Below are 18,353 nucleotides of genomic sequence, written 5' to 3'. Positions count from 1 at the left end.
ATGGAAAGGGACCTGGGGGTCCTGTTCGATGGCAAGTTGAATGTGAGTCAGCAGTGTCCTGGCAGCCAGGAGGGCCAGCTGTGTCTGGGGGGGCATCATTCAGAGCAGTAACTAAAACCTGACTCTTACAAAAATGTTTAAAATGCTATGCATTTCGTTGTTACTGACTTTTTCTTATACATGCCTTTAGGAAAGGAGGGAGTTTGCTTTATCATTTTGAAGTAAACAGTTTCTTAAAATGGTGATTTTAATATTTCAAGTATAGCATAACCTTAAAAGCTCTATTGTAATTTCCTCATGCCCTGAGCAAAATATTATTTATCATACTGAAGAGGAATAATACTAAAAATATTAATGTAATCTCCCCAACAGGAGATTGCAAACAGCTGGTTTTCTGTCACTTATTTGTCAGTGAGGCACTCACTGGCTTGTTTCAGCATTGCTGTGAATGTTCTGCATGAGAGACCTGAAGAAGTCTATAAACATACTGGGGTTTTTTTTCTCACTTCAAAAGCTTAGTAACATCTGGAAGAACAATTTCTTTTAGGGCAGTTATACTCTCTGTGCTTCCATACTACCCCATTTAGTATTCATGTTTATCAAATTTAGGCTTGCTCTGTGTTTGTGCCATTTTGAAACCCCTGGTGCCAGAGCCTGTGATTCTATTTTAGAACTATTTATTTTAAAAGTACATGATCTAAAACATAGCAATAAGTGAACCTCTCAAGTTGTGTGTAAATCTGCCTAATGTTGTCTAGTGATACCCAGTGCCTCATTGGGAGAATTTTATTTTATTGCTGTCTATACTGTTTAACATGTCACTTGTACAACAGTTGTCCACAGCTCAAAACATAGATCTGTCCACATAAAATCACATTAGTGATACCCAAATTCCTAATTAATTTCTTGACTTCAAGGCTGAAAATTTACTTAGAATAGGTAATTTGATTAATTTACTTTGTGTAGTATTTTCATGTCGGTCTTTAGAGATCGATTTGGGAAGCAGGATTATTTCTTTTAACAGTAACACTGGAAGTAGTCAGCTTAGAGCAGGAGAAGGGTTTTGTAGGCAAATTATAAGATCCAAGCAGCTGTAGCACCAATGTGACATAAGTATGGAAAAGACAATGGAGAATTGACTAGGATGGATATAGATAGGAAAAAAGACATTTAAAGATAGTGTAGAAGAAAGACTAAAAACACCTCGAGTTTGTGTCCTAACATACATACCACACAGAAAATGGAAGAAAAGCCCTAAACCTGTTTATGATCAGCTTACACTAACAAAACATGTGGATGAGCCTATTTATTAATTAAAAAATAAGTATATTTTTCTTTCATCTGTTAAGTATAATGTTTATTTTAAAAAGAATGCATGGAAATTTGGGTAGCAAGGGTTTACCTTGTAAAAAAAATGAAGGTACTTCTGTTTAGCTGCCACTGCATCTCTTCCCTTACTCCCAAAAGGGGGGTGGGGAGAAGCTGTATTAGTTGAGCTCTGCAACAGTGGATCTCTGCCCTGGATAAATTTAATACATGCACCGTCAGTAAGATATTTTAATCTTGACTGATGAACATGTTGTAGACCATTGAGATAATCTGTTTGCGGTAGACATGATTAAATTTTTAGTGAAACAGTGACTTCTGTCAGTTGACTTTGAAATTGTGGTGACTCTGATATCTACCCATATGTTGTAGGGAACAGTTTGTGCAGTGTCATATACCTTGTCCGCACTTTTCCATCTGTTCTTGAGCAGCATCTAGGGTTTTTTTTTTTCTTTCTTTTCTTGTGGAGAGCTCTGTGTGTTTTTTATTGATAAAAATAAATAAACAAAACTCTGAGTTAGTTCTACTCCCCTGTTCTTTTTTCCAGATTATGTTTATATTCCTCAGAGATTCCTAGTTCCCATGTCTGATTTTTTTTTCACATTATTGAAATAAAAGAACTTCTCCTCTTTGTCTTGCATGAAGAGTTTCTTCTCTTACCCTTTCTGAGGTGGTTTGTTCTAGAATCATTGTGGAAACTCAGGTTTCTTGGAACCTTTGGCATGATGCTCTCCAACAAGTTCCCTGTGAGTTTAGAAACTGCCAGCATCTCTTTGTAAAACTCTGCTCTCCATTTTTCCAAGCCTTTGGTCTCTTACTTTTTGACAAAGCAAATTATCCTTCTCTAAAAGAAGATCCCTTCCTGTTTTAAGTTAATGTGGTGTCTTTTTGTCTGGTCTAACACACAACTTACTCCTGAACATCTCAGAGGACACAAACATCTAGGCTGAAAAAAAAAAAAATTCCGAGCACAGATCCCTCTAAATGGTTAGTTTCTGCTTTGTTTTAGTTTAAAAAAATAAAAATCCTGATGATTATGAAGTCATTTTGGGCAGTGCAGAGCCGTTCTGTTTTTTGTTTTCATTCAATCACAGCTTGAATAGTATGGCTTTAGAGACTTAGTGTATCTGCTTTGCTCAGGCCTTGGCTGAGAGCCAGTTGTCTGCCACTCAATCTGTATAGAGTGCAAAATTCCTCAAAGTAGGCTGATAAAGTGCATGGAATGACTGAGGAGTTGGTGACAATGATACTACCCAATAATTTATATAATAATTTATAAAAATAATTTATTGTTATTCTGTAACTGGAGAAATCATTTGTATTAACCGCTGCTTTGAGATTTGCAAGCACTAATTTTCATTCATCTTCATCTTTTTTTCAGCCAGTGTTATGATCTATTCTTCTGGGTGTGGTTCTACTTACAGTAGAACTTGTCTTTTTGTGGCCTCTCAAATTAGGACGGTACAAAAATCAGTGAGAACATAAGTGCTTGCTCACTAAGCAGAGATTCACTGTACCTCCGGGTGCTGATCACTGCAATTATCTAATTAACTCATGAAAGCTTGTAAAGGTGTGGTTCTTTGTCCTGAACAGCCCAGCATTTACCTCTGGGCCTCAGCACTTGAAGATCAACCAAAAGTGAAAGTGTTAGTTCTCTTTGTTAGGTTGGAGGGTCTTGAACCAAGAGGCCTTCAGGAAGAGATGCTGAATTTGAAGGATTTTTTTCTTTTTTTATTTAGACTTGAGATGCAATTAATATGTTGTAATAAATTCTGTAAATGAGCCCATATTTCTGGATATGTAAATTATAAAAAATCAAAAAAAAAAAAAGAAAACATTACTGTTTCTGCAGCCATGTTTATGGCCTAAAGGCACTTCATGTAAAACTCATCTGTCTTATTTTGCGGATATTATTGTATCAGGAGTAAAAACGATGGTATCAGCCTGACCTTGATGGTGCAGTATGGATGTGTAAAGGTACAGATTTGCTTTTAAAAATGAACAAAATGGATCCACTTGTAAAAGTCTCAGATAGCAGAGACAAGAGATAGGTAAATCCCAAATAAGAAAATATTTCAAGTTGACAGAAGAGAAAAAGGGGAAAGAAAAACTCCAAAACCTTGTGATGGAAGTTTTATCAACTTGTGGAATGGAATGCTCGTTAAAACACTAGAATTTTTTTCCCCTATGAAATCTCATTTAAATTCTTCTTACAGCTGTATTAAATATATCTTTGTTGCCACTTGGTTACCAAAAATAAAACTATATTACATGCTAAAATACCATGGGGAAGAAATGTTTTTGAATCTCTTGGAACATCTAGAGACTTAAAATTTGCAGTGAAGTAACTTATATTTTGGATTTTGTTTTGAACATTTGTAGGATATTGTTAGTCTTAATTGTGATAATCTCTAGACATCCATTGAGAAGCCTATGTGGAGGCTTGATTATGGAGAGGATCAGTTGATCACTTTATTTCAAACTGCAGACTTTGTTTTGCTATAAAGTCCTGCCTTGTTAGTATCCATTTATATAATCAATTTTCAATTTTAACAGGGTTAAGCATATTCAGAAGTAATTAAAAAAACTGTTGGATTATCAGATTGAGGAACATTTTTATAGTCAGTCAGTGCCAAAGATCTGTGGTAGGGGAAATGAGCTTTAGTTTGCATCTCAGAATTCTCAATTTTATCTCTGTCCAAAAGTGAGAGTAAGCAATTGAGAGCACCACCTTCTAACATTCCTTCATAAAAAAGGGTGAGGGAGGAAAAGCCAAGTACTAAAGGGATAAGTTTGCTCCACAAAGTTTTTGCAACCTTTAGTCTTCTCCATCCCGCAAAAATTTCTGTGATGTAGCTTTTAGTACTGACAATACAAACGTGTTATCACAATGGGTAATGAAAGCATCCTCTTCTTGTTGAACCATTTTGGGTCAGAGTAAGAAGAGAGAATCCATAAAGAATTGCAGGTGTGCTGGTCCTTAAAAAAAAAGTAGAAGTACTCTCTTTTAAACTGTGTGATACAAAGTAGGTGTATATTCAGAGACTTGTCACAGTAACTGTTTTCTGAATTTTCTTAAAAGCAGTGTCTTTCTGAGAAATATTTTTGCGGTGTTCTGAAAATGTGGTTGAGTTCTGCAGTAGATCTTTTTGATCATACTGTGCCACTGTTCTTTGGTCTATTTGATCTTGTTTAAAACAATAATTAAAATAAGTAGCAATATATCCAATGCATTTCATAATTTGTGTGATCAACACCAATGTCCTATGTTGCACTACAAATCTATTTTAAAATAACAGATGATTGTGTAGTTGAAAATGAAGATGTATTAAAGCTGTTTGTGGAGCCTTTGTGCCGTACAGCATAGTTCTTAACATGTCAGAAGTTTTTTTTACTGTAATATGGATGGGTTTTTCAGTGCTCAGGTGTTATCCACCATGTGGTTCTAAGTTATACTTAATAGCTATACTTGATTACAAAAGTAGATAATTTGGTGTTCGAGGTGCTCACTGGTGTTTTATCATAGATTGTTGAGTTGTTTTTTAATTGGAAAAAAACCCCAAACAGTACCCCAGGGAGTTTAGTTGATGTTGTCATTCCATTTTGTTAGCTGGAGAACTGAGGCACAGACGGAAAGATGCACGTGGCCTAAATGAGAACTGCTATGGACCTTTGGTAGTGAGGTCCAAGAGACCAAAGCAGCAAACTTATTCTTTAGCAGGCTGCACTTCTGGAGCTGCCCAGAACCTGGGAGGCCTCCTAAGTGCAGCCTGGACTTTCCTGCAGCAGCTGGACTTCTGCCTGCGTTGGGATGTGCGTCTGGGCGTGCAGGGAAGTCTGCTGGTAGCTGGTAGCAGCAGCTGTGTCTGCTGCCTGGGATGGACAATGGTAAAGGAAGGTTTTTTATGGTCCTTGCAGTCACTCAGTGGAGACAGTTGTGGACATACTGACATTTCAGAGACATGTCTTCAAAGATCTGAGAAGCATGTACTTTGGATTTGAGAACTGAGATACTTCTTGGAGCTTCCTCTTATCAGTATCTTTCGGGAAGAACAAGTGGCCTATGTTTGATGAGGTGATAATCACTGCTAGCTTGCAACCCTTCCACCAGAGCATGAGGGTGGTAAACTCATTAAAGCAGTTATATTTTTATAACTTTTGTTGAAAAAAAAAATCTAGTTATCCAGTTTCTCTTCTTCTGTTTTCAGAAGTTTCTGAGGCTTTGTACCTGAGATATGTGTAAAGAGAGGAAGAGAGGTCAGATTGAAGCTCTTCTGTCACAGAATGGTTACTTGCAAACAGTGGCTTTAAACAAGTGGACATAGTATTGCACAGGTCTTACCAGTATTTCCATAGGTGGCACTACTGTCTCTGGCGAGGATAGGATCTTAAAATGATGCTCACATCCATGATATGGTTCTTTGTATCTTTTGGGTCACCAACCTCTTGACTCCAGAGCTCCTGGTGAATTCACTTTTCAGTAGTTCTGTTCTGCTTCAACAGGATCTTGTGCACCGAGTGGCAGGGTGATCTCCCCTTGGTGACAGCCACTCCGGGTGTCTGTGCCCGGGTGCGCTGCCAGGCGTTTCAGGAACAAGATACCAGCCCAGGCCTTACAGGTGCTGGATTGGTGATTACAGGATCACAGAATATCCTGGGTTGGAAGGAACCCAAAGGGATCACAGAGTCCATCGCCTGACCCTGCACAAGACCATCACCAAGAGTCACATCATATGCCCAAGAGCATTGTCCAAATTCCTCCTGAACTCTGTCAGGCTTGGTGCTGTGACCACTTCCCTGGGGAGCCTGTTCCAGTGCCCAACCACCTTCTGTGTGGATTAATAGATATTTAAAAAAAAAAAAAAGAAAAAAGAAAAGGAAACATTACTTTTCAAGGTATAGTCAGAGGGCATTAGAGGCAGAGCACTAAAACCCAAAATCCAGCTCTGCCTAGCGCCTTCCATGTCTGGTTTCTCACTCGTGCACGAAAGTAGTGATTTAATACCTCGTTCTTTGTGACAAAAATGATTCAAAGAGCCATATTTTTCAGGGCTTTTGATCTGCAAGGTTTTCGCGGGTGTGCAGCACATCTCCGCGGGGTACCCGGGAAGGCGATCCGCGCCGCGAACCCTTTGTTTCGGCGTTTTTCCCCGGGGCAGGTCCCCCCCGCGTTGTCCCCCGCGGCGAGGGCGGCGGTGGCGCGGTCCCCGCGGCGCCCGCGCGGGCCGTGGCGCGGGGCGGCGCCCCCCGCGCGGCGATGGTTGCGCCCGCCCGCCGCGCGCGGTCATGTGCGCGGGCCCGGCCCTGCGAGCGCGGCTGGGCGGCCTCGCAGAGCGCCGCGTCCCGGGCCTCCGGCGGACAAAAGGGCGCAGGGAAGCGGCTCCCCCGGAAAAGCGAGGGCAGGCGGCGCCGGTGGTGAACGTTTTCTGATTTTTCCAGAAATCAAGCAGAAGACTGAGCTGCTGATGTCAGTTAACTCTGAGAAGTCGTCCTCTCCAGAAAGGTACGGCCGCAATCCCCCCCGTCCGCATGAAACGCAGGGGCTTCTCCCCTTCTCCTCCTCCGCGCTGCTGGCATTGTGCGCGTGCTGCATGCTGGATACTGCTCCGTGCCCACCCCGCCACGGCCGCTCCTGTTCCTTGAGCTTTTGTGCATTTCTGCCGAGGTTTGTCGGTCCCATCCCTGTCTCCCGGAGCCCGGCGGGCTGCAGCATGCGGATCCCGGCGGGGCGGGCTGGGCTGGTGCGGACCCCGCGCCCGCTCCTGTCACGCATCGCAAAGACCCCGCGGTTCCGAGGGGCTCCTTCCCAGCTTAGGTGGATAGGAAATAGAACTTGGCGAAGCGTTTCATGTGGAAAAGGGAGTGTCCTTTGGAAAGTAGCTCAGGAATCGCAAATCCCCCAATTAGTCACATTCTGTAAGATAGATGTGATCCCCGTTCAAGTCTGTGCTAGGAAATGGAGCAGTCGCTGCATGCAGTAATGGTTCATGCCTGCAGGTAAGGACAAAATGACTCAGAAGTGTTTTTAAAGCAATTATTTTATCTGTCAGTCAGATTAGTACAATTTCAAGTAGCTGTTTCATTTTTAAAGAAATACTTAAGAGATACTAAATGAACATTTAAGGTTTCTGACGTGAAATAGCCTCCTGGTGATTATTTTGTTGATTTTAAATAATCCAGTCGTGCTCACTTCTGTGAGCAAGTGAATTTTAGAAGATTTTTATTTTCGAAACTGCTTAAATCCAGAGAAACATATCATATTTTTCCCCCATATTATTTACAGTAATGATTTTGCCTGTATGCAAAAGACCCACCAAATGTTCTATTTTTGCCATTTTAATATTGGACATTGGGACATTGGGAAAAAAAAATTAATTTTAGGTACTCAAAATGTGTGTTAGGCTGAAATTATTACCTAAGTATATTTTATTGAATGGCTCAGGACAACGTGATATCATGCTATCTTAAGGAAACAGGCTAAAAGACATCTTTCAAAATGAACGAGTGCTGTGTGGCATGCATGGTTTTAAAAACCAAAATGAGCAATTTAATTTGATTTATAAGTATATTTGTGTAAGATATGAGGAAGCAAACTGCATTATCTTTCACCAGCTGTAGTTATAACAAAATATCAGCTATGAGAGAGACAGAAAATGGTGGGGGGGAATGGGATGGTAAGTCACCTTTCCAAAATGGAGAAATATAAGAAGAGCTTTGAGAGAGATTTTATTATTTATTTTTTCAGAATGAAGAATGATGAGGGAAAATGTCAGTGTTTATTTGTTAGCCTTTATCCCAGCGTATGCCAAAGATTTTTAAATACAAGACTCATAAAATGGTGGTGTTAACAGAGAGGATGATGGAGTGAAAATAGTAAAGGAAACAGGTGTTAACTTGATTTTTGGAAACACTTCTGTTGGCATTGCTGTGGGGAAATTTGGTATATAATACAGATATTTATCTTATCGATATGAATTTTCTGCAGCACCCTTCAACTGATCAGTGTGGTTTTGAGCAGAACATGCTCATAGTTGAACTAATGGTAGTCCTAGACGAAGAGGTCCTTATAAAGGATTGTAACACACAATTAGAAAAAGATACATTTGTCTGAGATTCATTTGTAAGCCATTCATTAAAAAGTAAGATTTTTTAAACAGCGTGATGTGAATGAAGATTAAAATGTGAATATTATATATGGACATAGATTTCTTTTAAGGATTTAAATATGTGATACTGTTCACCTGGAGATTGATTTGACATATCAGCTGTGTGGTCAGTTATAAATGAAAACAATGTGTTATACGAGATTTTTTTTAATAACCACATTCTTTTCACCTATCCAAAAACAGACTGAATTTTTTTGCAAACTGTTATGAAACAGTGCTGTCTGTTCTATTAGCCTCCAGTTCCTTTCAAGGCCCTTCGAAAATTGATGTGTAAGAATTTAAAAAAAAAATAAATTATAATATTGAGTGTCTGAACTGCTGAACTGTCCTTAATCTGCTCTATAGAAAAATTGTAGTGTGTGCTTGTACCATACAGACATGAGAATATGCATGTTTTTGACAAACACAGAAAGGGAATTCATACTTGCATATTTATTTATTTATTGCCAGTTTTTTACCCTTGCTCCTAGTGGTTGGACTTTTTGAGAAGCTCAAGTTGTCTGTGTGGGAATGCTGGGTGGAAGGAAAGAGTCCATGGCTTGTTCCTTGTTTTCCACGCTAGCACAGGCTGCTAGACAGCGCTTGCATAGCTGGAGGGGAGGGGAGAGGAGAGGAGGTGCTCTGTGCACTTACAGAAACCGATGAAATGGGAATAGAGAAGCAGTGAGGGAGAAGCCCATTACTTGCCTCTTTCTTTGGTTGGTCTTTGTTTTTACAAGACAGTTTAGCGTTTGTAGGTTTTCCTGCTCATTTGGCAAGTTCAACATGCTGTCACGTCCTAATGATGAGAAGGAAGCTGGAATATAATGGATGGTTTGGCTGTTATGGAAGCTCAGCGTTTTAGAAATCCTGCAGTGCTCTCTTAGGATAGTTGTTTGTTGTGTTTTTAAGAGGCTTTCAGGAGACATTAACAAGAAAGATGAACCCTTTTGTTGAGGAACCTCTGAGATATTAAAGACGTTGGCAGCCTTGAAAAGTAAATTAATACAAACCTGAGACATTGTTCATAGATTCATCTTTCTTTCCCCTTCTCCCTAGAAAAAACTGTAGTTGCAGATGTGAGGGGATAAGATACCTGGTTTTTTGGTGTGTTATGGGATATTCATTAAGCTGACATGATCAGACAGCATCTATAAGACCTAAATTTCCGAGTAGTTAATGGTGCCCATGAATGTGTTAGCAGCCTCTGACACAGAGTCCTTGTTCCTTGTTGATAAGGTAACCCGGGTAACTGCGGATGTGTGTGTGCACATGGACGGGTGTGGTGGATCAGGTATCCTGCTGCAGCTTGTGTCACTGAATTGATTTGTTTGGGTGTCTGAGCTTTAAGTAGACCATGGAAATGTGTTCCTACAAGGTGCTTACGGTGTGGCACACACGTGAGTTCTTTATCTAATAGGCAGTAATTTAACTACTCCCGTGTGCTTTACCTTTCACTGGAGGCTGCGTGAGGTTACTGGTCCAAACCTTGCAGATGTCACGAGGAAGCAAGTAGCAGCACCCAGACAGAGGAGGATGGTCTTTCAGGAGTCCTCCAAGAAAGCAAAAGTACTTTCATTTCTCTTGTATGAGTTATGCCCTCATCTACAGTACAGTGAACCCTTTGAGCTGCAGGTTTTCTTTTTTGCCTTTTTAAGGGCTTTGTGGAACTGTTGGTAAGTTTCTGTTTAATTTTGAGAAAAGTCTGTTCTTCCCCCTGGATCACTTTCTACTCTTAGCCTGCCAACCTAATGTATATAGTATTTTCTTATTTATATTTTAGGACAGAGAACTAGGTATTTTTTAAGTCTGATTTTGAATTCTAAATTTGTAATCTTAGCAATGCAGTTTGACTATGGCATGTTTACTGGTAAAGATTATTAGCAAGGCTGATGAGTCTCAAGTGTTTGACCTGCTCTTTTTCCCTCTCTCTGCAAAGGCTGCATGCTCATGTTTCTTTGAAATGAGTTTCTGCTTCAATGTTTTCCAAAAAAATTAATAGCATCCACTTATGAGCAGTCTTAAAATAGATAAGTGGTATGTGTATAATACAATTTTTATGGTTTTGAGGGGTTTTATAAATAACAGTAAACGGAAGATACTTTCAAGTGACAGTAGGACAGCCAAGTTTGTGTTAATCAATGTGTAGAAGTATTTGGGGTGGGGTGGTGCAGGCAAGGTTAAAGGAATGGTGGTTTTGGTTTGGGGTTTTGGGCTTTTTTTTAGCCTTGGGCTATGTATATCCCTCTCTCTTTGTAATTTATCTTTGCAAAGCAAATTAATGTATTTCTTAGTGCTTTTATGTGGTTTCTTCATCAGATCATGCCAAGAATGCAGTCAGGGATAAAGGAGGAAGAAATCTAAAATAATGAGGAGGAGGAGAAAAGATGGAGACTGAGTAATGTCTGCTTCTTTTTCGAAAAGACCTAATGTTAATTGTGAGAAGAGGCAGTGTAAAACAAGTTATGATGCTGAAAGATTCCTTCAGGTTTAGGAACGTGAGGGAATTTTCTGCTTTTGTGTGTAGTTTTCTTTTTTTAGTTTAATTTAATTGTGGATGCACTACATCTCCTAAGGCAGAAATGTAACTTGTACTAAAATGTAAAAATAATGTTTAAGGTAGAAAAACCATCAACTCACAACATTCAGTATAAGCTGACATTACTGTGTGTCAGATAAATATTTTGGAAAAATTATTAGATAATAGAGAATTATAAGATAACAATTCTATTATTTATGCAACTAACATTGAAACAAAAAATAATTGTCAGAATAATGCAACTATTTCATCAGTTCCAGTAAATTTTAAACGCATTTTCAAAATATGTTATTTTCTTTAGCTTTCTCCCTGCTTTACTTATTCTTTTTTATAGGGTAAAAGAAAGACTGCATAACTTCCATTTCAGGATAGTTCAAATTCATTTTTAGTAGTTATACAACTATAACTTACCTCTCTTGTTTAATATATGGTAACAGTTAACAGTGTATATTTTTCCCTCTTTTTTTTTTTTCCCCAAAATTACAAGCTAACACTATTTGTTGTATTTTATCTCAGAAGTAGAAAGAAAATCATTCTGTCTTAATGTTGGCCCTAAGCTGTTTGGCAGGGAGGCACTTTATTCCTCTGCCAACTCTGTTGAGTGACCATGTTCTGTATAGCTGTCTTAGGCTAGGTGCTTAATTTTAAATTACCGGTCCTAGACCAAAATAAATGTTATGTTTTGTGTACTTTCCATATTAAAGATTTCACAGTCTCATTGTTTTAGCACTCAAGGCTTTTAAGTGAAGTATGAAAGTGATGTAGAGGCAAGGAATGCTGCAACGTGCCATTGTCCTTGTGTAGGAAAAAAATGGAAATAGAAGCAGCCACTTGTGGAGCATCTTTTTCACTTGAGGTGATATTTTTAGAGGACGTTGCACTCTTTTTAGAGCTGGTAGTGCCTCTGTCAGTTTATCAGTAGGCTTTGAAAAGATTGAGAATTTGAAGTGTATTTTGGTTTTCAGTGATAGACTTTGTTTACTTCTGTGTGTCTGGAATTTCTGCTATAAGTAAGAAAATTGGGTACTTTGATATTTAATCACAAATGAAATACGTCACTAGTATTCCTACTATTCAGATGGTCTGTGCACTACTTATTTTTTTTTTTCTATCATTAGGAACGTTTCCTCATGCAGGTATTGTGAGGCATTCTAATATACCGTCTGAAAACTAAAAATCTCATGTTTTGTCACTTCCTGTTGGAAGTAAAATTAGAGAATTTTAAGAAAGGGAGAGATTGAAGGTTCTGAGGGGTTGTACAAGGTTTTCCTGTATGAGAACTGGCTCAAGCAATGCAGCGATGATTAGAACACAGTTATTTGATGGCTAAAAAAAAAAAAAAAGTAAAAAAATTGAAAACTATGACTTGCACAATCTACTTTCTAAGGTAAATATAAGTATTCTGATTCTGTTTCAGGGTAAAATATCAGGAAAAAAAATAACAGGTCGTTTTAAGCAAAGCCTTTTGTATTAGAAATTCAGTCTATGTCATGACTTGAAACTTTTTGCCTAATCACTGTCTTAGTCATGCTTTTGCTGAAATGTCCACTCCAGGCCCCTAGACAGATGGTACGGGAATGTTACCTGATATATGGCATAAAAAAATGTGTAACTATGCCCAGTGATTGCATTTCTGTTGTCACTGTGCTGTCTTACAGGATAAATTAATTTGTGGTTTTCTGCCTCTTCACGTTATACACTTGTTCATATTATATACTTAAAAATCAATAATAAAATATTTAGACATTCTTATAATTCAGTAAATTTATTGTGTTATGATATGTGAATTTTCACTGATCTGCTGTTGATGTAGTTACCAAGGCGTGCTAGCAACAGATTAAAGAAATAAATGCCAATTTAAGCATTCCATTTTGTTGCGTATTTTGTGTATTATAAGCATAATGTCAGGAAATTGTGGCATCTCTCAGCTTCTGACTTGATGTGAATCGTAACATGCAGTTTGGAGGATATCCAGACTTTCCAGTTGACTGCAAAGTACCATTTCTGTCCAAAGGGTATTATGACCAGAAGATCTTTTAATAGTTCTATCTTCAGGAATTTTACACTCCTGAGGCAGTGTCTGCCCTAGGTGTTTCTGTATTTTCTTCAAAACTCGCCTTTAGTTTTGGGTAAACTGACAAAATCTAAAAAGTCCGTGTTACCTTAAAAACAAATCTGAAGTTTATCTCATCTAGGATGCCTGCCAAAGTCACGCTGATATTTCTGACTAGATGGATAGTGAATTGGTATTTCCTTTCCTTTTGCTTCATTCTCTTTCTCTTTTTTTATTCTTTAAAACTCCAGTTATGAAACAAATGTGTGCAGTTCCAAGGTTTGCCTGTTTTATGTGCTACAAATTAAGGAATTCCAGTTATTTACCAAGTTTGTCTACACAGCTTTCTTTGATTGTAGCTTTAGATCAATCAGACTGGTTGATTGCTTCTCTTTCTTGACTGGACAATGTTCAAAAGCAGAACCACATCCCATACAGATGTACTATTTGTATGAAATTTTGGCCATTGTGTTTAATAGGATGTTCAGAAGGCACATTAAATAACCTCTCTGTACTGATAAAAGTGTCCTCATTCTGTCTTGATGTCTGCTAAAGCAACAAATGACTGTAAATTGGTACCCTCATTTACTAAAAAATGGTATTCTCTTCTCTTAAGACATTGCAAACCATCTGTATTTTAGTGTTGTGGTGGTTAATCTTGAAGACTTCTTTTCTGAAACTTGGAGCATAATGCTGTGGAAAGGAAAAGAATTTCTTAAATCTACTTCTCATTTGGTAAAATGTCATTGGAGTAACATGAAACCTTGTAAGAGTTCAGTGCCTTGTTTTAATGAAGCAACTTCCAATGCCCAAATCTACTGGGATGTTCACAGGCTTCCCAAGAAGGCAAGGACTTGGCCTTTCTTCTGTTGCTTGATACTACTGAGCATGGTGAGAGCGTACATCTTTTCTGTGGGCAAAGAAGGTTGTATTACTGCAGAAACTATTAAACTACGTGTCTGTTCTGTGTTGTCAAAGCTAAAGTTCTGGCAGAAACTGGGAGAATTGGTTTTGTCCTTAATACTACTGGAAAGAGACAGTATTATTTTCTTTTGTAACTGCTGTGTCAGAATATCCAGCAATGATTTTTTTGTGGAGGTGGAAAGGCAGTCTGAAATTCCTGTGGATTTCAGTGGGCAGCAGTTCTGTTAGTCTGTATCCAGCATCAGGAGCTGCAGATTCTTCTTGTCTGTCATCTTCAGCTGCTGTAGCCACTGTCCACAAAAGCATTCAGTTCCTGCCATGCCCACATACCAGACAGATGTGTATCCACCTCTGTTTATTTCATGCCATGAACTGGAATGGAAGATGTTTGGAATTAGCTCAGCTCTTTATGAATCCTTCTATAAAAGGATTACCTTACCCCTAGGAGACCACGTGTGCTGGTTTCCTCTGAGTGGTGCTTTGTCATCCCTAGTATGACAGTGTAAAGCCTTTCTGACAGATCCTGTTGCATATGTGACAAGAATCAGGAATTTCCACTGCTGCTTGGTGTCCTAGCTATGAGAAGTGCCAGCTTCCGAGAAGACTAATGCAGCTTGGGTCCAAGACTTCCCTAAGATATGAAAAAGATGATCAATTACAGTGATTCTGAAGTACATTTTTCTCAGTTAAAACCTTTTATTCTGTTATAAATAAGAGTACAAGCAGTCTTCGTGGATTTAGTTAGAAGTCTCACTTGGCTCCTTTCCAAGTAATTAATGTTTCAGAGCATTAGTCTAGAAAGCCAACTAAAGAGGGATACAGCCTTCCTCAGAACGCTTTCACAACAGAAGTGAAATAATAGAGAACTTACAAAGAAATTATCGGTGATCAAGGAAAAACTCTTCCCCTTTCTCACAAGTACTCTTGGTATCTGTGGGTGGCTTACTGAGATGGTGAATTAGTTTAGACCGCATTCCATGGGCACCCCAGCTGAAGTATGGTGCCCGAGAATGCTTTATTTTTTTTGTACAGCCAATAATACTTAAAGGTGTTGTTGCTTTTTATGGAAATCTGTTTTACAAGTTAATGTAGATCTACCTTGTTTCACCTGTATTTTTGCATTATTTATGTTACTCTTCTGTTGGTGTACAGTGGAATCCTGACTTGAAAAGAAAACATACAGGAAAGAATCGGTCAAGATTCTTTTCCAATGTGTTTAGCACATAGGAATTTCAAGGACTATTAAAAGAACCAGAGGTCATCCACTTGAAGTAGAACAGTGTCCAGGATTGCCAATACATTTTTTGACTATCATTTAAATACTCGGGGGTTTACAAAATGCCATAGCAAAACTGCATGGAGTGTGTTCCAGCAGATACCAGGACAGCTTAAGCAGTCTAGTAAAAGACTTAAGACTACCCCAGACTTGAACCTAAGGTAGATTTAGACAGGTTGCCTTTCATATGTCACTGATAGCTTTGCTAAGAAACTTGCTAAAGGTATGTGTCCTTTTAGCCATGCCAGTTGTTTGAGGTAGCCAAACATGGAGGGCTCTGGGTCCCAGGGGCAGTACCTCCTGTTGTAGCTAAATGGGTAAGTGCAAGACTGCTGTAGTTCTGTGTCCCCAGGGCCAGGCAGGAAGGAGCACTATTCCCAGTAGGGGTGTGTGCATGTGCACACGCTCATGTATGGAACATACATATTCTGCTGACCACACAGAGATTCAAACCAGTGCTATTATTGGCACTCACATAAACACACACACAGAACATTCAAGCAAGAACTGCATGGACATCCCCTTCATTTTCCTTCTTTCCAGCTTCTCACAATGCAAGTCCACTGGTGGAATTTTCACAGAAACACACACGTGCCCTATGGGTACCCCCAGTAGCTGGTTTTAAATGCTCTGTGTGGTTGCTGAAGCCTTGACCACTGGTGTCCCCTAGTTGCTGTCACCATGAGCCCCCGAGGTTTGTGTTCTCACTCCTTGCTGGCACTTGGACTTCATCTGCTTGCTGGCCAGTCTGGCTTGAAGTTGACTTGAGTTCACACGTACACACCCAAATAGAAAGTGCATCCACAAGGAAGACAGATACAGGGTTTGATGACAATATAGGGTAGACTGTCGTGATCAAGGGCAGGGCTTAATCAGATAAGTGCACTGACCAGCCACTCACTTGCACTGGACCTGCCCCATTTATCCTTTCTCCCTGCTGTTTTCCTATATCTGTTTCTCACTTATCCATCTTTATACCTTTCTTGACCTCTAATGCTTCCCCTAAACAATATCATGGCAAGTTTTATGCAATTCCAAAATGTTCTTCCTTCCTGCATCCCATTAGAAATCCCATACCCTTTAAGACAATAACCTTTAGTTTTCAAGGTGTTTTCTGGAGAGACAGTTTCCTCCTTGACTCATCTTGGTGGGTTTCACACTGGGGGAATATGGTCTAATTGATGGTCGTGGGAGTAGCTGATTCACATGCTGCGTTTTCAGTGTTGAGGTTGTTAGAGTTTACCTGTTGTTTTTCTGCTGATCCCTGCTGGATCTGTTTTTGTTATGATTAGCTTTTAATCAGATAACCTAACACTGGTCTCCCAGGGGCCTAGTAGCACCTCTCAAAACTGGATCTAGGCCTGCTTGGATTTTTGGCCATCTGATTTGGGCATCTGAAAGATTGACATCAACTGAGGATACAAAATGCACAAATGCGTTACTTTTCAGTCTCTCGGAAGCTTAGTATTGCAGAGTTTTGTCTACTGCTTAACTCCTATTCATTTTATAGACCTGTATTTCTGGAAAGGAAAAGTGAGGTATCTTCTTACCGTGTGATAGATACTCTGTGCTTCAGACTTGGAGCTGTTAGATGTATTAGACTCACACATCTAATGAAGGCAAAGCTCACCAGTGACCAGAAGCAAGTAATGCTGCTTACTCTGCTGAAGTGGTATCTATGCTTGTTGCAAAACCCATTTGAGGTAACACAGCACAGATAATGCATAATAATAGTAAGCAGCTCTGGAGCCTAAACCATCTCAAACTGGACATCCTGCCTCTCTGGGTTCTGGTCCAGAAAAGAGCTGTCTGATAATAGCAGTCTGAAAGTGTGAGTTTAAAAAAAGGCAAAAAGCAATCATATTACTCCCCTTCTGTCTAAACAAGGTTATGTCTCTAAGGTAGACTGCAAGGCCAGTTAATTTGACCTCCAAGCATCAAGAGATTGCTCAGTTCCTTTGGAAGGTAGCTGAGCAGGCAAAAACCACAGAGCCATGATGTGTGTTAGCCAGTATCTGGCTATCTGACATCTGTATCCGGAAAACTTGGCATGTATTATTTCTGCTCTCAGAGCCCAGGAGATAGGTAAGACTTGAGGCTTTGCCAAGTTGCTTCTCTCTGAAAGAGAAATAGATTATGCGATTCAAAGATCGTGTGAGGTTTTGTGTGTGTATGTGTAGTGCTGTTTATTTACACAAAACATGCAAACAGAGGTCTGTTTGCTTGAGCAGAGTAGAAACAAAGTGCAACGAGCAGCTATTTTACTGATATTTTCAAGTCTGCCTGTCTAGCAAGTACTGTACTAAAAAAACTCCCTTTAAAATTCAAAAAAACAACACCCAAAAACCCCACACAACTCTCTCCTGGAATCACAGGCACAGCATTTTTTGCCGTTTTTTTTTTCTTGCTTTTTCAGCTGTTGTGTAAAAGACCTAATGTTCCTTTTTTACTGAGACTGAAAGGAGGATATTCAGCCCAACCATCAGCCCTGATTGCAGCCAAATACTGAATGCTTTAGAAAGCAGCTTGATCACAGACATTACTTTTTTAGAATAACAATGCCATACCTAAAATACAACTTTTATGAAAAATCTTTATGCACACTGTAATGCCTTTATTAACTTTCTGGACACTGCAGTTTGTTCTCAGGTCAAGTTGTGTGGCATGTGAGGACTCCTGCCCTTTACTGCAAATAGCTCTTGTCAGACCTTTCCCATGGACAGGTGTGAGCTGCTTTAAGATCTGTCTTCCAAGGCTTCTGCCAGGTTTTCACTGGCAAGAGTGTTTAGATTTAGTCTGTTCTGGGTTTTGGTTGTAGTTTTTTTTTCCCCTAAATGGTTGCTTTTCTTCTAGAAAGCCTGACTAGGTTATTGCCTGGTACTTCATCACCCTGCTCCATTAGTCTAAGCCTGTATGAGTCAGCTGGAGTGGACTCCTGAAGGCTTCTGAGACTAACTTCTTGGCTTTCTAAACTCCTTATGAGACTTTGGTGTTTTGTCCACAATTAGCAGTTCATATGTGTACTGTTGCCTGCAAAATGTAATCTGAGATTGATTTGCAGTTGAATTTTATATGCAGATAATACAATAG

The 18,353-nt window shown here is 39.4% G+C and overlaps 1 protein-coding gene across 6 annotated transcripts in view; it reads left to right on the top strand.

Moving 5' to 3' along the window:
• The window catches only part of SRPK2 (SRSF protein kinase 2), a 140,067-nt gene that overhangs the window by 41,102 nt on the left and 80,612 nt on the right, over positions 1 to 18,353 (top strand). The window contains exon 2 of one of the 6 annotated variants that reach the window (XM_032687843.1): positions 6,766 to 6,829. The exons of 3 other annotated variants lie outside the window; for them this stretch is intronic. In XM_032687843.1, coding sequence (XP_032543734.1) covers positions 6,792 to 6,829 — 38 coding nt within the window. In that variant the 5' untranslated portion in view covers positions 6,766 to 6,791. Of the gene's footprint in view, positions 1 to 6,627; positions 6,830 to 7,267; positions 7,324 to 18,353 lie in introns of those variants that run through there. 2 more of the 6 variants (XM_032687842.1, XM_032687841.1) reach the window with 2 other exon arrangements.

This window comes from Chiroxiphia lanceolata, chromosome 5 (genome assembly GCF_009829145.1).
Source record: "Chiroxiphia lanceolata isolate bChiLan1 chromosome 5, bChiLan1.pri, whole genome shotgun sequence".
NCBI lineage: Eukaryota > Metazoa > Chordata > Aves > Passeriformes > Pipridae > Chiroxiphia > Chiroxiphia lanceolata.
Note: the sequence above shows the minus strand (reverse complement) of the source record. Positions and strands in the feature narration are given on the sequence as shown.